The sequence below is a fragment of the Sesamum indicum genome, linkage group LG8, assembly GCF_026168435.1.
Source record: "Sesamum indicum cultivar Baizhima isolate 11 linkage group LG8, ASM2616843v1, whole genome shotgun sequence".
Taxonomy (NCBI): Eukaryota; Viridiplantae; Streptophyta; class Magnoliopsida; order Lamiales; family Pedaliaceae; genus Sesamum; species Sesamum indicum.
In genome coordinates, this window is record NC_142664.1 from 27666303 (window position 1) to 27689217 (window position 22915).

Sequence of the window (22915 nt, forward strand, 5' to 3'; positions counted from 1 at the left end):
AACTCGAAGACCTGGGAACAACATTCACTCGACAGATCAAATTCTGTGAAATAATACCATGCACCACATCTAAAACATTTGGAGTCCATTACAAAGTCATCATGCTAGTAATATACTCTAAATCTTACAAGCTCTTGAATGCAGATCTCATGAGATGTAAGCCTACACTCTCAATATCATCAACAGAAAAGTAAAGTTCAAGTTAGTGCTCATATGTCTGAATCTACATTTTTGTAAACCTACCATCGCTCAAGCAACAGCACGAATGCAGTGCCTGATTCTCCTGTATGGGGAAAGCAAAAGCAGAGCAACTACTTCATAAATGAAGAAATAGCGGAATGAAGGGAACTCCTCCGTTTGGAAACCCTGTTGTGATCAACCAAAGAATGAGGTCCATTCCAGAAAGAGCTGGAATTGTCGGTAAAGAGGGTCCCGTATAACTCCAAAAGCATTGGATTCTCCAGATAATGGAGATTCTCCAACATTTTAGCTCTCTGATTCTTGTCCAATAACTCCTGCATTTAGTCAGTAAGAACAAAGTCAGGAATTGAAAAGGACTATTTAACAAAGAGATTGCCCAAGATAAAGTAACATCATCTCTAACAAGAACACAGATTACCAAGTAAAGAAGAAAACATCAAACGCATGGGGGGGGGGGGGGGGAGAGAGAGAAGAGGAGGAGGAGGAGTGGGAAGGGGGAGGGAGTAGATGTACAAGGAAAAACAGAAACAATTACAAAACCAGAGAACAAGAAGCAAATAAAACGAAAAAGTAAGATAAATTCTCTTTGACTCCACCAAGAAGCCCAATTTTTGCTAGACTTAATAGGTACAGCATCTCATTAGAATTTCAAGGAGAAGCATACTTCTGAACTTCTCCTTAATAGAGAAAAGCACTTCATATTTAGAAAGTTCCAATGACGACAAGATTAAAAGGAGTAAGAAAGCATTAGTAGTCCATGAGGTTAATAATAGATTAGGTCAAAGACTTTTGCTACCTTCGACCTCTGTTGGTCACCTGCAGCACTTCCATCCTCGTTCTGCTTAGACAATTCTTTCTGAGTCTCATTTGATATGCTGCCACCTGAGCCAATACGTGGTGTCTGATAATGTAGACCATTCTCATCTCCAGATCTATGACTTAACTGAAAATCCTGAGAACCCTCATGTGTTCCTGCAAGTTTAACATCATCCCCATTCTGCTGAGCATAGAAATTTCTGATATGTCCCAATTTCATCTCTTGGCCTTTCCGTTCAATATCAGTATCTGCTTCTGGGGAGTTCTCTATATTTGAGGAAGCATACTCACCAAAGGGACTTTCGCCGTGCGCAATCCCCTTCAACAATTTGAAAAGAAGAAGATTATTGGCAATGAAAAGAAAACAAACAGGTAAAACATGAGTGTTTAAGATTTCTCTCCCCAGAGAACCTTAACCAGCATCTTCAAGTGGGCTGCCACATGGGTGGGCAGATTTTGCAGAAGCAGGATTGAACGTCAGAATGACCATGTCTTAATCCAACCTTCAATCCATAAGGAAAGAAAAAGAACAATCCTCTCATGTGTATTTGAATAGAAGTAAGCAAACAACCCCAAGTATAATAAGGCTGTTATAATTTGAAACAGACTTTGAACCCAGCCAATAATCTATCTTCATTCTTTCTTCTGTGTCCGACTCCCTTCTTCCCAAATAATATAAAAACACACCATACATTGTCCGTGTTTAAGATGTTTAGTTATCAGTTTCAGCATACTCTCTCGCTCTTCCCACCTACTTTTCTTTGCATGACTATCAATGGGTGAGTGTGTCATGAAAAGAAAACTACTCTCAGTACATATTAAAGATTGAAGCTGCAGGCGTTTGAAATAAGACACTTAAAAACCAATGGCACAGGAGAAACTAATACTTCTGAGTCCTAAGGAGAGACACATCTTTGAGTTCTGATGACTAAAGAGCACCTAATAGAAGATAGGAACCAAAATCAGATAGAAAATACCTCTGGCTTAATATCTTCACCCTGCGAGTCTTCACTACCTTCAGTTTGTCCTCCCAGCATACGAGCAATCTCTTCTCGCTCTTGCCTGCGCCGCATCATTACACATATAGCACATTGGCAACCTTCCTTGTGCTTCTTAAGTCTGTAAAGAAAATGTAGAGAAATTAAGAAAAGAGCAACATTTATGATGACCATGATGCATGTAATCCAGTTGCAACTTCATGTTCAGAAAAAATAAAAATAATAAACCCATCAACAAAATTGAAGTTAGCAAAAGGAAGAATAAACCAACAATCTCTACTATGACTGGATCAAACAAAGGAAATGTGGAAGAATAAGACAGGAAGGAATTAAGACAGCAACCAAGGATTCAAGGGAGGAGAACTGCTAGAAGAAAAAATTAAAGATTCAGCAAAAAGGAGTTCTTTAGCTAAGCCCTCCTGTCCATCTACAAGCTAGCCACTCTATCATGGTTCTATTTATCTTTCATCTGATATCCACAGCTAAATTAGTAATGATATTTCCAAGAACAATAGTTTCTTCGCTCATAAATAAATTTCTGAGTTTTCAAATATTTTCTAATTTTGCCTTATGAAATGCAGAAAATAAACAGGGATAAAAAAATGATCTACTGCTTCTTGCAACATCATACCCGTGGAACTTTTTGCCTGAAAGCATCAAAGCACCACCATTCACTGGTGTGTTCCCTTCACTCGAAGGGGTAAGCTCTGCTACTGGATTGCCTTCCAGACCTACAGAACAAGAAATGTCTAGTAAATAACAGAAAAAAGAGTATTTCAAGGAACAGAGGAAATTTTCAAAAACGGAATTGTTAAAACTTTTCATCCCCATAGAAATTGTCCAAAATTGTACTATATAACTTACTATTTTGTACAACAAACAACTGCTACTCCAGATGGATGGTGGTGAATTGACACCCTTGATAGAATATTGTTACAAGGGATAGCCATCAATCCCTTCCTCAGACAATCATGGAGCTAACTTGACTAGACATGGAGTTTTAGATTAGTTGGAAAAACTTACGTTTTCTGGACTTCTGCACCATCGCCTTTAAAAGAAGAGGTGGGGGCCTAGTTTCATATTGTTACTTTAATTGAGATGATTGATTTGGACCAAAAGATCTACTTGGATTTCATCTTAACTTTCAGATTTTATTTAAGTTTGATAACATACAATGTTTTAGAAATAATAATGGTCGAAAATTGGTAGGTATACTATTACATACACTAGTATGTTGTGCCAGCTAGCCCAACTGATCGGTTAAATAAAAGCAAATTCGAGTCAGTAGGGTCAGAAGGAACTTCAGATGAAGCAGTAAAATGGGGATAGGGATGAATATCCATAGTTAGATTTTGAAGTTAACAACCAAGCAAGAAATTTTAGAGTTTACTAACTTGACTCGAGCTGGACAACAAGAAAAGAAGACAAAATTGACCATGAAAATATCCACCCACATGAAGCTCATTGTGAAGATGTACAAGTGAGCAATATTGTGAACAAGTATAGAGTATAGACCTTTCATGATTCAATGTTTGAAGTTTTAAGTTCTTTAGGTTTGAAAGGCCCAAGTTAAGACATAAATTTTACATTAATTCAACCTGAATAGGCATCATGGATGAAAGTTTACTTTTAGACATCAAGAGCACAATCTTTCAAATTCTTGTAAGAAGAGAATTGTAAATCCAACTGATAACGTAAAAGAGTTTGAGCCAAGTGCATCATCCAAACCCAGAGAACGAAGATGAAAAGCATAAATAGAAATATTACCACTAGTTTCCTGGGGTTGATCATTGAATAAACCAGCTGTTGTCCAATACTTGGTGAAGTTTTTCTTCACCCGCTTCATAAGCTCCACAATATAATCACCTTTATTATTGTACCTGTAACAGTTATCCCATATATACTGCACATCTTTGAAAACGTCCTCTGAGTTCTTGTACTTCACACCTTTTTCAAGGTTACTGCATATTGTACCGAAATCCATAGGTGTATCGATGACATCAAAGTAGTCCTGTTTTCATTCCACACAAGCTTATCAATAAAAAACTATTTGGTTATAATACAAGAAGACAATGCCTCGGATCAAGAGCTAAAATCACTTCAAAATCGAGGGCCCTAATGTAGTGAGCTATGCTTAGGCATATCACAATGGTTACCAGCATAAGAATCAGAAGTAAGAGCAAAATAGATTTGTATCTTCAGAGTGTTATGTTCCTCCAATCAAGTGTTGACGGAAAGCAACAATGATAATCATCATATGTTAGGACAAAAAGCTTGATTTTCTATTTTTCTGGAAGGATATGAGTAGTAGGAAGAACCTAAATATTCACACAAGTAAAAGAAGATAGTAGTAAATTATTCACCACATGGTAATCACAGAGCCATGTAAAAACTACGACCTCCCCTCCCCTTCCTCCAATTCCCTCTCACTGGTGAAGTCATACTTAAGAACCATAATACAAAACCTACTGGGCTTCCAACCACACCAACAGAAATGCATAAAAAAGCTCTGCTTACCGGTATTCCAAGAGCAACGGGATTGACGGGGACATTGAAGGGCTCCGCTGCATCCATCTTCATAACCTTTCTTATTACCTAGGAGAAGAACAAGTGAAGGAAGTTAATGTAAGGAAAGTTATTGTAAGAAAAGTTATCATATTTCCCGTATATATTAATTAACTTCATGTACTAGCAGTGTTACCTCTAATGAAGCTTTCAGTTCTTGTTCGTTGTATCTTGACTCCTGATGATGCGATTCAGCATCTTTCTTCTCTGTCGTATCTGTCTTGACCGGCTCAGTATTGCTACATGGGCTCATACTTGAAGAACCTAATCCCCTAGATGGTTTAATCTTTATACCCATAGACTTTTTCAATGTATTCCCAGAAACTCCTCCATTAGTCTCAGATAAAGAGTTGGCACTATCCTCCATTTTCTCGCTAGGACCTCCCTGCTTTTCAGAACCCACTTGCTGGCTGCTCTTATCAGTATCACTTTGAGTTGGAGCATCTGAAGAAGTGTGTTGAGATTCCAAATTTTTTGAGGTCTTGATTTTCACTTTTACCCGTGTATATACTGCTCTACCAAAAGTGCTATTAATTGGTCGTCCTACAGAATTAACATTAGCAAGTACTTCTGGTTGACTAGTTCCAGATGGGGATGGCGTTGCCTCAGTCTCCGCATCCATTCCAGAGTCAATTTCTTCATTGTCAAACTCATCCACACCAGAGTTTTCTTCTGTATTTAAACTAACAACATTTGATGCCACCTCATTTGTGCTAACCAACTTTGGTTTCTTGGCTCTTCCTTTCTTGTTTCCACGCTTTCGCTTCATCTAATCTCACAATCACTTGTCTTTTCTTGGTAAGCTCCCCAGTGGAGACCCAAGCACAACTAGGAAAAACTCTAATTTACTTGATCCGGTAAGATATTTTCAGCCTATGCAACATCATAGGCAAATGATGAAAAAGGGCATTAACAAATTTCTGCATAAAACTAAATAAATCTGCAATAATGTAAGATACTATGTGCAGAACCTTAAAACATTGGCTTTAATAATTAGTGCAATAATAACTTTCTTCTAGCTTCATTTGAAAGAAAGGATGCATTCAGATCTGGATGTCATGATTTGCTAATTGGATCAATTTTTCTATAAATATAAGGCATAAAAAGAATGGAATCTCGAAATTATCTTCTGCCTTCTGGTTGAGGAGGAACAAAATCAGAATTTCACAAAGGTGTGATAGTTTACAGTCTGAGGCAAGCGCCAGAATATGACTTTCAAACACAGATCTTACAGTTGATCCAAGAGAATTTCATTTCAGCCTCACAACTACAACTTCATTTAGACCTCAAAAGACTTACAGGAGAATCCAATAGACACAGATGTTACGTTTACATAATCATGGTATCCTTTCTCTTCCACTGCCAGAATTCCATGTGACAACAAATCAAATGTAACATTAACTACTTATATTGGTTACCCACAGATTAATTAGAAACTCTCAAGGCCTATTCTTAAAAGTAAAAGAAAACAATTTTTCTGCAAGTTTAGCAACTATTGATTCTTATCAGAAGCCTTAATTTGTAAATGAGAACAAATTTTCATGAATTATCAGTTCAGAAAGAAAACAAAAAACAAAAAACAATTCTTCAAGAATTGACGAAGATTCTCCTTTTACTAGTATAATGTTCACTCTGCAGCAATGTAACATAATAGAATTAAAATGATAAAGTTGTCCTAGCCACACTATTCTAGTTAATAGTATTACCATGTTGTTACAATGTAATCCCAAATATTTCTCGTAACTTAGTAATTCCCACTCGAAATGAATAATTACAGATCACCATGGACACAAAATATAGGTTCAAACTTTGCTGTTTTCAATCCCACCAAAAATATCCCGAAATTCATCCAATTACCACGGATGAAAGGGATCTCCGGATCGTCCCATCATAAACAATTCCCCAGAAACAACCCAAGAAAAAGTTGAGCTTCACAAATTTCCGAATCAAAAACCCCCACAACATCCACATGAACAAACCCCAAACCCCACCAATCAGAAACCCTAAAAGAACAACACCCATTGTCACATAATTAACAGGAACTGCACCACGGGCTCGTTTCACACAAAAATTCACAGAAACACGCGTGGAAAACAACAAAAACAATTTAAAAATCGAAACAAAGAAGGATTCTGGAAGGGCATTCATGCAAGAACTACGGTGGCATCCAAACCGAACAGCTTCCACCATTAACAAGAAGATAAAGAGAGAGGGGGAAACCAGAGAACACAGAAACAACAAGTGTCAGTGTATGTGATGTGTACGTATGTATGTATGTATGTATAGATACATACCTCTTTCGAATATTTATTTATATCCGATTTTTCCAAAGTAAAAACATTAATCTGATTGAATTTGCGCTTAAACAGTAAGAGCTTCTGCTTTTTATTATCTTCTTTTCTGTGGAGCCGCTATTTTTGCTATTTCCACTCTCTTGAGAGCTTTTCTGGACGAAAAAGCCCTTAGCAGAGACACATATCATCATGACTAGGGACAAAAAAGGAAATTCATTCTTCCTCCCTTCCCTTCCCTTCGAAATACAAAAATTAAAGTGAAAGGTATTAGATATAATTAAATAAATAACACAAACGATTAAATAAAATATATTCTTATTAATAAGTTAGTAAATACCTTTTCATAATTATATTAGTGCAAATATTTAAATATCTGTACTTTTGCATTTTCGTCAGTATATATGAATAAAACTATTATCTTTCAACACTCTTTTGGTCATAATTAAGAAAATAGGACAGATCAAAAAAAAATTGAAGACACCGTAAGAATGTTATTCAAATATAAAAGAACTGTGCTGTGATTTCTGATATTGATCTTCAACTTAGTCAAAAAAGATATTACATAATTGAAGATATTATATATATATATATATATATATATATATACAGTTTTCAAATTTGGAGGCAGAAGTTATTTTTTATTTGAATGGTCATGAGATATAAATGTGTGTATCCCTTTTTAAACTCATGCAACCCAACACACAGATAAACACCCCAAAATTCAAATACGAGACTTCCTATAAAATATATATAAAAAAAAATTGTACTCGAACCATTAGATCGTACCTATGGAACGTGGGTTATTCTCTACTTGTTGGAAAAGAGATCCAAATACTATATAGTAATTTGTTTTTGAGTAAGTTATTATGTAATGTGTATTCTAATTATAATAAGACATTTATTTATTTGTGAAAATTTTCTTTCTATAGTTAAGTCACAAGTAACAAGTGATAAAAATAATTAGTAGTTATCTGATGTAGTTAATTTGAAATAAGTCCCATGTTTAAACAATATAATACAGCAATGGAGTTGAGCATGAAGGTGGCCTCAGACAAGACAACATATGTTTGATGTTTATGTTATTATTATATGTGTTTTTCATTAAGTATTAATGAAGGGCATTTCTTGTTTATTTCCCTTTTTCAGCAGATATTTTAATTATCACACACATTTAATAATAGGTTATAGAAATAGCACTAGCATGCATACTTGACTCAAAAGTCCAAAATATATAGAGTGCTAATACAACCATGGTTCAAAGCATATTTATAAATATATATATATGTGAACTTGACGTTCTATAACAAAAGTCAATCCACAAGATCTGACGTTTAGTTCAAACTGCCGCAGCCTGTGGACAACAATAACAAAAATTAGGAGTAGATTTTGGTATGAAATTCAATGAAGGGATAAAGTGTATTACTAAGGGCATTATACCCATAAATGAGGAGCTTGACAAGTTATCCCTCGAGTTGTTTTAGAAACAAATAATCATCATCTTGAACTATATAAAACATTTTACCTTGATGGATGTTGCCCGTATTCTAGATTTTTCGTTTGCTCCAACGTGTCTGCATTTCATTAGCCGAGTTCATAATAAGATAAAATGTTTGATGGCGATGAATAAATAATGTAACTTCAAATTAAGGGGGTGATTCTTGTAAGGTCGCTAAACAATCTCAACCATGCATCTGATTGTGTTCATGTCTAATCCATCATATATTTAGTGGTTCTGATTGTTAGCAACTCAAGGTCCTGGGGCATCTAAGAGGCACTCAATCAAAGGGAAGATAGTGCTGACCTGACGCATTGAGGCTCCACGTGTAGTTGGCCTGGTGTCTACTGCCTGAGCCGCTGGGTGGTCGGAAGCACTGGAAGTATTAGCAACCTGTCATAAAGAAAAAAATATACCACTTCTTCACCTTTCATGCAGTGAATAAAAATAGAAGGCCTGGTAAAGGTAAAATCTGAGACCTGCTCTTTTAAGGAACCTACCATATCAGGGACATTCCTATCAGGTGTATTTTTATGCATGGAAGACACCATTGACACTAATGCTGCCATCTGAGAGACCATCTGCGTACAAGTTTTCTCCATGACTGCCATTTTCTCTTTGAGGTCTCGTATTTCAGCATTAGCATCTGATTCTGACACCATTCTGGTGGATTCCGAACAAGCTGGTTTTGGGCTTCCAAGGTCAGGAGGGTAGGAGGGGCCTAATTCAATGCCTAACTCAATACAACGGGTACGGCCTCTTTTATCTGAACCAATGATTTGTGATAAGACGTCTCCTTGCTTATTGCTGTCCTGTGGGGTATCCTGGCCATTTACCCGATACTGGAGTTTCTTCTATCAAAATAAAATTAAAAAAATGAAAGTGCTTTTAAAGATTAGACAACCCCACATTTAACTGTAAGCTTAGAAGAGAGAATAAACTGAAGGTGAATGAAATAAAAAAAATTTCAAATCCAAATCATACAATCACTTCTGAAGATGCTTCATTCACAGGCTTCCCATCCTTGCGTGTGCGTGTCAATATGAATAGTTCTGCTCGTGATAGTTCCTTCCCGTCAGGCCTATTTCGCTGTACTCAACAGATTCAGACATAGTAAGCTCATACAGATAGCTTGTACCTGAAGCCTCAGAAACCATGAAAATTACCTGCTCCTCACGTATGCGTGCAAAACTCTTGCGGCCTGATGCATGGATATACTTTGCCTTCATACGATTGGCCCTATTTGTAGCACTGTTTTTCTGCGGTGTGATAAACTTTATTATCACATTGACCAATCTCAGGTAAAGAAATTCATAACTGAACTGGTACAATTCAAAATCTTATGGTCATAGCCATATATAAAGATATTTTTTTTTCTGGGAGGAAGTGATGTCCTTGGATTTTTTAACTTGAAATGAAGCCATACTAACGAATACCTGAGCTGACTCAGTACTCCATAGTTTAACAAGGGCTGCCCACTGATCTGGAAGGATCCTCTCATCACAATCAGCAAGTCGCGCCTCATCTGTTTGATGAGGGTAGTAATGTGCAGTCTTCAACTTGGATTTCCAATCCTTCCATCTTCGACCAAGGGATTGCAGGACCCAATTCTTACTTGTAGGGTCAATATCAAACCTCAACTTCATCAAATTTGGACATAAATGGAGCGAATTTGTGAGTGCATGACTAGTGCAAAAGAAACCACAAAAAGTATGTGTCAAGTTCTCCACATACCTGAACTTTCTCCCACATATTTTTCTTTTTCTCGGAGGGCACATGCCTCCAGTCAAGATAAGTAAGGGGTAGAAAGTGCCCATTCCGTGCTAGGGTACCCAGGAAGGAAACTAACTTTTGTGCATGCGGGCCAACTGGCTGCCCTTGTGCATTGGTAGGGATTGGTATGCGATCTCCTCCAAATGCCGTGCCATGAGTGGGTTCCTGACCTCCAGATTTCCTCTGCCACTTTCTATTGTGATCTGTTCAGGATAACAGTTGCTCAAGCATACATAATATGCAACTTCTGAAAGAAAGTACAGATTTCAACAAGAAGTAGCGGTATCTCAAACCTGCAGTGGGAGATAATGGCTGTGATTCGGGGGATATAGTTGGGATTTTGCAGGTATTTTCTTGATGCTGATGTTTCTGGCTGTTCATCATGGATGATGATTGCTCTTGGCACTGTATCTGCGTCTGACCTCGAGTTATCCTTTTGAAGAAATTATTATCTGCTAATGACCACAGCCAAAAACAATATGTGAATGAAACAGGCAAGCTTGAGAAAGAAGAAGTTTCTGCCAACATTAAATGATGGTATCATGGAATAGTGTACCTGCTGTTGAATGCAAATGTTCTGATGGACTTGATTCTGGTTGGTTTTGGCAGGTCTTTTCCACCGGATGGCATGCCATGATGTTAATCATAGATGATGATTGCTCAGGAATGGGGTTTATCTGATTTAGCTCCCGGCAGCTAGTGTCATCAGTAACAGGGGGCCGTGGACATTCAGTAGTATGCTTAGTGCAGTTACCATTTAATATTGTTGGAGGTGGTACTTGCAGATTTCCTACAAAAAGGTCAAGTGAAAGGTCAAATCAAATTATCAGAAAGTGGTGGAGTCAAACCATTTGAAGCAAATAAGGTGGCCAACTTCTGATCGAACTCAAAATATAACTATAAATAACATGCACACATCAATTTGAGCAAACTTAATCTATATACTAGTGCAATTACCATCAGCCACACAGAGGTGGTAAATTTGCTGTTATATTTTACATTGAATGGAGACTTAAATGACAGGCAAGAAAATAGCAAAAGGAAATAAACTTGGCCTTTTATTGTTGTAGCCTCATCAGTCATCTCACATAACTACAGGGCTTACAGTCTAGTTTCAAGATACAAATGATATAATATAAATGAGCAAAGATCAGTTATAAAAATTTCATGGTTTCAGTAGCTTTTATACATACCAATGCTGAAACAGGAAACGTTATGCTTAAAAAATTCATGGAGGGATCATATGAATAAAGCTATATTATTCTTATTTTCTGTCAAAATAGCATATCACATAGATTACTTAAGGAACAACTTAATGTCAACATCTCAAACATACTTCAATAAAAAAAATCACAAAACACTAGTAATCACAAGCATGTTCAATTATGATAATGAATTTCAAAAGCAAAAGGATTTACATTACTAAATTCATTTGAGCTGTATGGCCTTGTAAGTAGGGAAATCCTTCACAGATTCTGCTGCCATGCTAATGACTTTGCTCTTTTATTAACATGAAGCTTAGCCACAGATTCCCCTTCCAAAACTATTTGCACTATTACCTGATATGGCCATTATAAGTCTCATTGGCTGCTCCTTTCAACCCCACTACCATCTATACCATCATCTCAACAATCAATTTTGTTTTAACTCTTGCCCTTCGATTGGTTCAAGCATTTTAACACTTAGTTTGCTTCGAGGAATTTGATGAGGAAAGAATAAAACTAGGAAAAAGGAAACTACAGTCAAAGTAGTACAAAATCTCAAGTTTGTTCAGTGGTTTAACGAATAAAGGTACTAAGGATAACAGAGGTAATGATTGTGTCGGAGAAGAGGTGGCCAAATAGGCTTTTCCTTTATTTCCCTTATACATTTCTGAGGGAATTGAGTTTCGTCCAATTATGGGCTATATCTTCCCTAAACAAAATCCTGGTGTCAAACAAAGTGTCTTAGCATGCTTCACAATGGCGATGTTATTCTCAATATGTTAGGTTGTTATCCTGCACGTCATCTTTAACATAAATTGTAGGGATAAATTTTACTTTTCATCCTCCAAGTATGTCACTAGTCCACATTTGGTCCCATGGTACACGGCTCATCATATTGACTCCTCAAAGTTTAAAATTTTCATCAAATGTGGTCCTTGCCGTCAACTCCCTGATAGCTTCTAACAGAAAAGTCACGTGCTACTCTTTCCCTCCCCTGAAACATTGGTGGAAAAATTTCCAATTTCTTCCATTTGCTCTCCCAAATACATTAAGATGGAAATCTAAATTCCTAAATCTCCACCAAGTCTGAACACAAACTTCCTGAATCCAAGCCAAAATTTTGTATTTTTCCCATCGACATCCCTAATTTTCCCAATCCCAAACCCTACTCTTCTTAATTCAATCTGATGACCCGCGTATCAGGGGACCACATGCAGATTACGGACATGCTTGGAGGACGAAAAGTGAAGTTAAACATCAATTATATTTGTCTGTCATCGCCTCAGCATCACTATGAGTAAGCATCACCATGAGTAATAAATCTTTTTAGCATATGTCAAACCCAATAAAGAGAATTCTCCAGTTACTACAGAAACTATTCCCTGAAGGAAACCTTAACTGATAAGTGCAGCAGGTGAGAATATTCCAGTTATAGCAAATTCATCTCAATGAATTTCCAGCAATTCGGAATATAGCTTTTCGCTTATGCAATGGTAAGAGATATTTGTATCCGATACACGATTGTGTAACATCTTTTAGTAAATGACATGTGTATTGGTGTGTGGTTGTTTTGGAGGAGGTTAGAGAGAAAAAAATGTGGCTATGGAGATAAAACTGAAATTTCCCTTCCATATTACATGTGTCTTCTACTAGAGAGTAACAGAATATTTGAATTGCATATGAACGTCCATGCAGAAAATTACTAATTTGGTTCTTCGAATCTTCCAATAGAATACAGAATAACAAACTCAGAACTCCATCCAAAAATGTTGGAGGCCCTGGTTAAACAGTAGCAGGGACAGTTCCAACAACAGCAACTCTGAGCATAAGTTCTAATGCCAATTATTTTCGGACGTCATCAATTGGTCAAGGGATAATAATTATTTACAAAAATTTAGAGTTGTTTGAACTAGTGCATACTGAGTGAACGTCCAACTAATGGAAAAATACAACTATGCAGCTAGCAGGAATCCAAACTAAGTAGAAAACAAGAATCAAATGAAAAGGAAATCTTCAATATTAAACTAAGTGACAGCACAAGAAATTAAATGAGTTGTTCGATGGACATGATTTGCCGGCCAGGAAGTGTAATAATTAATGATTATGATACCTAGATGCGAAGTCCAAGTCAAAAAGCATCAGCATATACAAATTACACCTTAATGACATGGCATACCTCTACAATCACTGTTTCTAGGGCCCTTAGCATGAGAACTTAGCAACTGCTGACAAGTACTCTGATTGAGATGATGCACAGGCATGCAGCTAGCTGAAGGGTCATAAGCCTGCATGTGAGCTGAGTCCATCTGACACTGTTGTTGGTGGTACCTATCTTCAGCATCCCGGCCCAAACCGAATGCATCGCATTTGGTGAAATTCGATGTAGGCTCTCTATGAGGTAAACACGAATGCCCTTCAAAAGAATTAGCATGACATCAGACAGACAACAATATTTGTGTGATATATCATATTACCTGTTGGTAATAATACAGAGGCAATGTAGCATGACAATGTTTAGTTAATGACCCAGTTGAAGCAAGAAGCAATAAACATGGAAACCGCAGAACCATACATGGTCTTCAACATTACTTGATTCAATCAAAATGTGAAAGCGAAACTAGTAAGTGATCTAGTTTCTCCAGTTTCAGATAGGGGCGGATCGGGGGAGTGCACAAGAGACCACAAGTGCAACAAACTTTAGAACAACAAACTTTCTGCGATCAAAGTGACAATGGACTTTTTCACGTACAACTTGCTTAGAGAATCTCAGAATCCACCAAGTCAAAGAGTTAGATAGGAATGAAACACCAAATAATGTCAAAAACCAAATGAAGCTCATATTTTTACAAGAAATTGCAAAAGAACTGTTCTTGATAATATTGCAGAGGTGCCACCACAGAGTCAGGATTTAATAAGGTTTTATACATCCTTTAAATGACAGATGAACAAACATGAAATGAAAGAAATCACAACCACCATGTCTCTTTGATATATACTTATTACGTCTTAATTCTTTCAAATCTGGAACTTCTTTCTCTTCCAGCGGCTTGGGAGGGAGGATGGATTCTATATGATGAATCATACCCACACAAGATTAATGTGCTAAGCAACCAACATAGATTTTGTGCCCTCCAAGGTAGCAGAAAAATATAGCAGAAGTAATCTTTAACAGAGTTATTAATGTCTCAACCAAATTTACTGATATAAAAAATCATTTCACATTTTGCCAAAATCGACTTTTAGGCTCAAGAATCATGTGCCCAACCCCCCAAAACAAGATCTTAATATTCATTAAGCGAGGGAATATAGTATGTACGGAAAGAGAATACTTCGCTCTAGCCTCCACATGGAAAAGATCACTGATTACCTCAGGTGCTTCAATAATAGGATGTCAACTAGCTTCACAAAACTTCAATGCAAAATGCCAAACTGAAATATTCAGACCATCGTTACAAACTAATTGTCATCAGGCATAACATCATAATGCCTTCCCGTGGGATGGACTCTAGCGTATGCATCCATAAGGAAGCATTACCCCTTCACTATAAGACAGATAACAGCATTTCTAACTGTAAAGAATATTCTACACAAACACAACAGACCTGCACTCTGAGAATTTGTGCCACCTTCTATTTGGGAGGGTGGCAATTGGCATAAGCTTGACTGATGCATGCATCCTCTCTGCTGGTGACGGGCCATAAGGCTGCAACTAGGTGGGGGTTGACAAGAGTGCGACAAACTTGGAGTTGCCTCACTGACCCTCTGGCTGCAGCACTTGCCATTCATGAGGTCCCCTGGGTGCAAATGTGCAAAACTGGTTTGCGGTGCAGCCAAGTCTGAGAAAGTTTGAACATTAATGTGTTTTCAATAAATAAAAGGATCATATGTAACACATGATTAACTAGAAAAACTTCCAACCTGAGATAATTAGGTTACTAGGTTACTGACTCATCTCTTCCTTTTCCAATATTACCAAAACCTCAATCCTTCCTTTATGGATAGGGGTGGAATTTGTGGTGTCAGCAAAACATTTAACTGGCTTCTCATTTTACCCCTTACTCTTCTGTCTTAATATGCACGCAACAGAATACTCTTGGGGTACATTGAAGCTAAGAGAGGGCTAAATGTAATGAAGTACAATTTATGGCTAAATGTTGCCTCCTTTATAAGTTTCTCCTTTCAGCTACAATTTGTTCGTGTTGATATTAACATGGACATGTACGCTTATTTTTGCAAATAGTTTACATTTGTTTTTAGTTATTACAACAAATTACTGAACAATTTAACTACCACAGTTATACTTAATGTCATAGAGAAGAATCATTTAAACAATGTGGAAGAAGGTAGGTCAGCATAGGGAGGTGGCAGCGAGGAAGGATAAGGGAGAGAGAGGCAGCATCAAACTTGGACAGGGAGAAGGAAAGGGTTGGACAAGACAGTGGCAAGTGGACACAAAGAGTTTATTATAGGGCTTCACGGTGATTGGCCTTTTCTCATTGTGTCTGAACAACAAAAATTGAGATGGGGGTCAATTACAAATCCACACTCTATAATTGGGGTCAAAATTGACAGATGCATTTAAGATATGTCTTTAAGTTCTTTTAATTAAAAAAAAAAGGTTAAAATCTTCAAATAGACGTGAAAATTATCAGTTCCCTACTTCAGTCCCCGTTTGTCATGAAGAAAACTGAGTGGGATATTTTGTTTCTCAGAAGATATAGGAAAACCAGTAATTTAGCTATTTTAGAAGATACAAAGATTTACAAAGACATAAGCGTGTACCGGGAACACTAAAATGACGGCTCAGCAAAATTAGCAGGAAAGCAGCAAGAATTGATGAATCAATTTTGTAGAAGAAAATGAAAGGAAAAAATAATATAAGCATATACAATTTTCACATAGTAACAATCTATTCACATATACCTACCATGCTGGTGCAGGCCAGGTTGTAGATGTCCAGAGTTCAATGAGCACTGGCAGTGGTAGGATATCTCCTGGGGCTCAAAATTGTGGGTGCCACAAGTTGAAAGTTTCTGATATTGCCTTTGTTTCAAGACTGTCCAATTGTGCTGTTGCAAGGGGGCAGAACTGCTGATGGTTGAACCCCCAGGATCCATATGCACAGCAACTTGACATGGTTGCGGATTATGGCACAGATGTCCTTCATGAAAGATAAGAATGCTTAATAGAATCTGGCAATGCATAAATAAGTACTATATACTACCCAAAATGATATTCCAAAGCCAGGCCTAGGAGCTTGGTCCACTCATTTTATCTCAAAACTGTTAAGATGCCACATTTCTAGTTTGTTGACCTTTCATCAGATAAAAGGATACGGTCTATTGGAACACATAGAATTGATATCTGAATACTAATTAGAGCAATAATATGTCAATATCTCGCAAAGCATAGAAGTTGAAAAGTCATTCATAAGTTCCAGACAACCAATCTGAAGAGCAGAATATGATCTTCCAGGAAATTATAAAGTGAATTTCAACAAACATCCCTAACCAAACAGACACTTAAATTGCTGAAGAAAAAACGATGACCTTTACTCTTGTTTTGAGGATGAATGACTGAGTCAATACTTGATGCCAAACGGTATGATATAACTTAAAAACTTAGCAACACCAATTAAGCAAGTTATATAAACTATCATGGAAAAAAGGGCCTTGGAAACAATAGCTAGTCATCTCAAGTTGAAATAACACTAGATTGAAATCAATAGCAGCACCAACAGGAGCATAATCCATTCTTACCAGTAGTGGCAGTGGATTGTTCCCTGTACAACCCAGCTGCAGTCCACTGCCTCTTGAAGTTGATCTTGACCCGTTTCATGAGCTCCAGTATCAAGGAACCTTTTTTATTATACTTGCAACAATTATCCCAAATAAGTTCCACATCCTTAAACACTTCCTCTGAATTTCTGTACTTGAGACCACTTTCCAGTTTACTACAGATGGTTCGGAAATCCATAGGTGTATCAATTATATCAAAATAATCCTGATTTCAAGTCCATACCACCGAGAAAGAAGGAGAAAGAAAAGAAACATGTCAGTCCAATATCAGAAAAAGATGTGGAGCTAAAGTGTCTGCAATTAGTAAGAAAACATACGGGAATCCCGAGTGCAATAGGATCAACTGGAGCATTGAAGGGCGCAGCTGCTTCCATTTTCATAATCTTCTTAATCACCTAGGAAATAATGGGGCAAGAAATTGTAACAAACATATCTAAAATATCTCGAGCAACGATTAAAAATTAAACTAAATAGCTTGTAACAATGCAACTAACTCTTACCTTATGGGCAGCATCTAGTTCTTGTTTGTTGTATACAGGCTCCTGATGAGAAGACTTTGGCTCCTTTTGTCCGACTCTCTCACGCTGTTGTGAGACTATATCGTTTATTGGATTCACATGTGAAGAAGATATAGCCCTAGCCAACTTTGCAACAGCACCACTAACTGTCTCATTATTTGTTGTCTGATTATCTAAAACCGCATGCAGACCGCTCAGCTTGGTGTGTACTGCCCTTGTTCCTATCTCTGTTCTAGACACAAGTTCATCATTTTCTTCGTTCCTGTCAGAATAATATCCAGGCTCTACAAAGACTTCGCCAGACCCTCCAGTAGAAGGTTTCTTTGATTTTCGTTTTCCAGCTCCACGCTTGCGCTTCATTTCCTCTTTAATTTTTGTTACTAAACAAAAACACATGCCAAAGCTTCTTGAGCCACCTAACGACAGGAAAATGTAGAGTAATCATCATAAGCTAATTTCATCTACAACATGGAGCCTTAAGAAACGAAGGTAAAATTTATAACAGGCACTGCAGATAGAGAAATTGATATAACAACAAATTAGAATTTCAAATTAACATATCACAAGTCAGAATTCAATATATCAAAGGTGGAACAATTTCTAACCAACCATTGTGATGAAAAGAATATGCCAAAGATTTCCAGAACACCTAATCCATAAACCCAAAACCATCCAAACATCTGATATCACTTTGCCATCCTAGACTTTGAATCATCAAGTATAAACCCTTCCATTCCTAGATTCTTCAGTTACAACATGCTGGATTCTCAAGGGACTAGGAGCACCATATAGCAGGGTATATTTGATTATATGATGTCCACCAGTTCCTCATTCCTTCATTTTTCTACCTCCATCTTTGAAAAAATAAATATACCCAAAACTTTCTTGATGGCGATATATTTTATTTCAACAAATGGATTCATAAACTAAATGCTTGTTTTTGTTCCTGATACAAAATAAAATTTGCTTCATCACTTCTAGCATCTGTTACTCATTCAACTTATTGTTTATTCTTTATATTCCACAAATTTTACAGCCTATTCTCATTTGCTATATTCCGCAACTATATGTCTTTAGTGTACAAACATACACGAAAAATCAATTATCTTCTTAAATTGTTAGCTGTTTCTACTACCACAGAAAACTATTACTGGAAATTATAAATAAATAAAGAATAGAGGATTTGATAAGGACAGTTTCTAAATTTGCTCAATTCCTCCCAAAAAACAAGGATTAAGAAAAAAATAAAATAATCCAATCATATACCCAATGCAGAGACCCAGCATGCAAACAGACATAAGAAACGCAACCAAAAAGCTAAATAATAATTCAGAAATCCAGAATTACTCTAACTCCAACCTCATCAAAACAGACTGAATTTCATCCTAGCAACAGCAACGATTAAACTAACACCTCAACTAAACCTAAGCCCCAAAACAGATTACCAGATAATCCCAAGAAAAAGTAAATCCACAGCAACAATTCAGGAGACCTTAAAACCCTTCAGTGCAACTAATAAAGTCAATACATGATCAGAAAGGGAAAAAAAAAAAAAGGAACCTCAAAACCTAAAAACAAAAATTAACAGTTTGTATTATCGGAAATGTACCTCCATCAGCATGATTTCATGATCATATACCCATCACAGAAGAAGCGCTCCCGAGTGCGGCTTTGTGTGGAAGGGATAGAGACAGTTTACTCACAGAGTAGACTGTCGAGGTGAATGTATAATCCGTCGCTTAATATAACGTGGCAGGCCCAACTTGTGATCGTGGCCGTCTGTTTGAGTAACCAATGGCCAAGATCTCATAAAAACTTGCGTCGATTTATTGTTTGGAAGGTATAACCCACCCGCGACCATTTGATACGGAATCGGTGGCAGTATTTCTACTTCCTTGGTGTCAAATACAGTCATCATTCACAAATATACGTATGATATACGTATTTTCCTTCATTCTTCATTTATTTTCATTTTACATAACTAGAAAAATATATCGAGAATATTATCTATAATAAAATAATAGCATATACACAGTACACTCGATGTGTGTAAATATATTTTTAAAATTATAAGTAATTATTTTTTTATAAAAGATTTGATCGTACGTATATATTTATTTAATTGCTTTGTGTTTAAATAAAATTTATAAATTTTGAAACATATTTGATACAGAAAAAGATATATAATACTTTAAGATAAAAATAAACAATTTTGAAGATAAAATATGAAAAACTCAAAATGAAAAAAGAGGAACAAATAAAAATGAAATAAAAAAATATTACTATTATAAAGTTATTGCACAGGAGAAATATTTAAAAAAAAAATGGTTATTTGACATATGTTTTCATTTTGATGTAATTGTTGTTTTAAAAAATATTTTTAGGTGGGGCCCCACCAAATTATTTAAAAGATTTAGATATATTTAATAATTTTGTTAATTGTTCTAAAAAGGAAAAAAAAATATTTAATCGATGTAAAGCCACCAGAAGCATGTGATTTTTCACTATAATTAATTATTATGGCATAGTAAAAAATGACAAACACGAATTAATTATAGCACTGCAACAACTATTAATTATTATTTCTGCAAGTGAGGTCAAAATATTAGTTATTGTTAAAATCATAACAAATGTTTTGTAGATAACTAAAAATTATGGCAAATGTTGATTAATCATGATAAAAATTTAAATTTTTGCAGTGATTTTATTTGAGTATGGTTAATAATAATAATTTATTATGATTTTTAAGTAGTGATCATTTATAGTGTAGTGAAAAATTAATTATTATAGTAAATATGTTTCAACGTGTATATGAAGTGTAAAATAATTGAACGGCTTTTTTATGGGAATATAAAAATTACACTGGAAGAATTATAATATTTAATTACGGCTAATTGCCATGATTAAATTGACCACGATCATGCAACGATAGTCGATTTTGATTTTTGCGAGGGTGGCTATTTGATATTGTCATATATATATATATGATCAAAGGCGAGATGAAAATAGAAAATTACATAATTAATTAGTTATATATTTTTTTTAAAAAAAAAAAGAAACTATAGACACGAAGAATCCATAAAAAATGGTGGACTTGAAGATATACAGATTAGTCCTTGTAGTAGTAATTGGGCATGTTGTCTTAGCAGCCATAGCACAAATATATATATATATATATTTAAATAAATCCATTGGTTGTATATTAATTATATAATTAGGACACGTAATTAGACCATTAATGAATTGTCCATCCACAATTCTTAAATATTTTCAAATATAAAATAAATTCGTTTTCCAGTCAAAATTTTGGTGCTTGAATCAATTCAAATAGAATGCGAAAGAAGGTAAAGTTCGTCAACCTTAATTTATATATACACATGTTTATATATTTATCAACATGTGGAATATACATTTTAGATAAAAAAAAAAAAATCGAAATTTGGAGGATGACATGGGGATGTCATATTACGCCTATAATTTAATTTTTTGTTGAAAAAAAAATGTGTACGAACAACTCAGCTTTCGTTTGACACTTTTGCTATTTTTCAAAACATTTCTAATTCAAATCGGATTTGGTCAAAACTAATTGTATGATATGTGCAATATACTTGCTGTGTGATTGGTGTATAATTAAAAAAAAAATGATCAATCACATGACAAATGTATTACGCTTATTCGGTGATATTTTATGAACAAATTCAGGATTACGAATTCAAATAGTATCAGATGTATGTATTTGTTTCCTTTATAATTTATTTTATTATTATTAATTAGTTATATTAATGTATTTATTAAATTAATATAATGCTAAATTCATCAAAATACCCCGTAAAATATCAAATCAAATATGACCTTAGCAGCCTAGACTAAATCTAAATGTAGATATAACCAAGAAACACACATGCATGCAAGTTGCAACCTTTGCAAACACATATAAATACCTAACACATCTTTGCTTAAGAGATTATTCTATCTATCCCCCACCACATAGTCCACAACTAATTTGCATATATAAACCAACACATCCCTCAAACATCCTTACCTATTTCAAAAACCAACTTCCCCTCCGAATCCAACATGTCCGATCTTAGACAAAGATCGTCAATCTCCAACCTCGACTCGCCACCGCCACCGCCACCGCCACCGCCATCGCGGCCTTCACAAAGCATGCTCTCTCAAGCGCTAGAGAGCTCGGCACACCTGGCCAACCTCCTCCCCACCGGCACCTTATTGGCATTTCAACTCCTAACGCCTGTCTTCACCAACAACGGCTCGTGCGACATGGTAACACGAAACATGACGTTGGTTCTGTTGTTCATACTAGCTTTTTCTTGCTTCCTCGCGTCGTTCACGGACAGCATCAAGGCCTCGGACGGCCAAGTCTATTACGGTTTCGCTACGTCTAGAGGGATGTGGCTGTTTGATTACCCTACCGTAGCAGCGTCGGGGCCGGCGATTGAGCTGAGCAAGTACCGGTTACGTCTAGTTGATTTGGTGCACGCGGTGCTGTCCGTGCTCGTGTTTGCTGCGGTGGCTTTGAGGGACAAGAATGTGGTGAGCTGCTTGTATCCGAGTCCAGGGCATGAGGTTCAGGAGGTGTTGGACATTGTTCCTATGGGAATTGGGCTGATTTCGAGTTTGTTGTTTGTGATTTTCCCCACCAAACGACATGGTATTGGGTACCCTATTACACGGGACCGCTGATTCTTTTGTTCTTGATATGGCGTTCGATTCGATTCATTGGTGTATTATGGTAATTTGATGTATGTTGAAAATATTTATCTCAATTATGTTTAATGTATTCCTATTTTGATTAATAAATTATTATTCTTAATTATAACAATTTAATTTTTTAAATAATGTGTCATTTAATAATGTTTCAGACCACTTAAATAATTAAGCATAGCCCTGCTAACTTCGAAATTAAAAGGCCTGTGTTAAAATATTAATATTAAATGATTTCTCATGTACACTGTCTAAATATTAAGATGTAGAGGATGTTTGGGGAACTTATTTAATATGTCTTATAAGATATTTTTAGAATTTATAAGATGAAAGTAGGATATTCTATGTTGATTGTTATAGTACTTTGAGCTTTAATAAAAATAGGAATATCATTTACAACAGGCTCTTTTAAAATTTGCCTAAATTATAAGTACCTTCTCGTTTTTGAAAAATTACAAATACTCTCTTACAATGAGCTGTCACAAGGGGTATTTGTAAATTTAGAAGATAATGATAACTTTTTAAAT

General features: G+C 36.0%; 3 protein-coding genes across 7 annotated transcripts; 1 reads left to right on the top strand and 2 right to left on the bottom strand.

Moving 5' to 3' along the window:
- Positions 1–41: 41 nt before the first annotated feature.
- Positions 42–7024, bottom strand: LOC105169093 (uncharacterized). 2 transcript variants are annotated; one of them, XM_011089383.3, is made up of 8 exons: positions 6875–7024; positions 4717–5453; positions 4533–4610; positions 3783–4026; positions 2647–2746; positions 1995–2136; positions 998–1336; positions 42–515 (listed from the first exon to the last, which is right to left on the bottom strand). In XM_011089383.3, the coding sequence occupies exons 2-8, from the start codon at positions 5347–5349 to the stop codon at positions 312–314; spliced, it is 1740 nt and encodes a 579-aa protein (XP_011087685.1). In that variant the 5' UTR covers positions 5350–5453; positions 6875–7024; the 3' UTR covers positions 42–311. The 2 variants fall into 2 exon arrangements, with proteins under 2 accessions (XP_011087685.1, XP_011087684.1); XM_011089382.3 differs by lacking the exon at positions 6875–7024 and having other exon boundaries at positions 4717–6862.
- Positions 7025–8056: 1032 nt separating this feature from the next.
- Positions 8057–19535, bottom strand: LOC105169094 (uncharacterized). Of its 4 annotated transcripts, none has more exons than XM_011089384.3 (17): positions 19273–19535; positions 17646–18079; positions 17463–17540; positions 17107–17350; positions 16275–16508; positions 14950–15183; positions 13524–13760; positions 10699–10932; positions 10436–10594; positions 10104–10345; positions 9806–10009; positions 9536–9628; positions 9354–9458; positions 8870–9223; positions 8676–8762; positions 8397–8445; positions 8057–8225 (listed from the first exon to the last, which is right to left on the bottom strand). In XM_011089384.3, exons 2-16 carry the CDS (start codon positions 18057–18059, stop codon positions 8419–8421), a joined length of 2946 nt encoding a protein of 981 aa, XP_011087686.1. In that variant the 5' UTR covers positions 18060–18079; positions 19273–19535; the 3' UTR covers positions 8057–8225; positions 8397–8418. The 4 variants fall into 4 exon arrangements, with proteins under 4 accessions (XP_011087686.1, XP_020551828.1, XP_020551826.1 ...); XM_020696169.2 differs by having other exon boundaries at positions 8870–9220; positions 10436–10597; XM_020696167.2 differs by having other exon boundaries at positions 10436–10597.
- A 2085-nt stretch (positions 19536–21620) lies between these two features.
- LOC105169422 (protein DMP3) lies at positions 21621–22511 on the top strand. Its single transcript, XM_011089814.3, has one exon. The coding sequence runs from the start codon at positions 21741–21743 to the stop codon at positions 22365–22367; it is 627 nt and encodes a 208-aa protein (XP_011088116.1). The 5' UTR covers positions 21621–21740; the 3' UTR covers positions 22368–22511.
- Positions 22512–22915: the final 404 nt, after the last annotated feature.

Coding starts and splice junctions, on each gene's coding strand:
- LOC105169094 (XM_020696167.2), bottom strand. CDS start 18,059: ATGTGTTTTTGTTTAGTAACAAAAATTAAAGAGGAAATGAAGCGCAAG. Junction 17,541..17,645: donor AACTAGATGCTGCCCATAAG/GTAAGAGTTAGT, acceptor ATTATTTCCTAG/GTGATTAAGAAGATTATGAA. Junction 10,598..10,698: donor ACATTTGCATTCAACAGCAG/GTACACTATTCC, acceptor TGTGGTCATTAG/CAGATAATAATTTCTTCAAA.
- LOC105169093 (XM_011089383.3), bottom strand. CDS start 5,349: ATGAAGCGAAAGCGTGGAAACAAGAAAGGAAGAGCCAAGAAACCAAAG. Junction 4,027..4,532: donor CCGTTGCTCTTGGAATACCG/GTAAGCAGAGCT, acceptor GAATGAAAACAG/GACTACTTTGATGTCATCGA. Junction 516..997: donor GTGACCAACAGAGGTCGAAG/GTAGCAAAAGTC, acceptor GACTAAATGCAG/GAGTTATTGGACAAGAATCA.
- LOC105169422 (XM_011089814.3), top strand. CDS start 21,741: ATGTCCGATCTTAGACAAAGATCGTCAATCTCCAACCTCGACTCGCCA.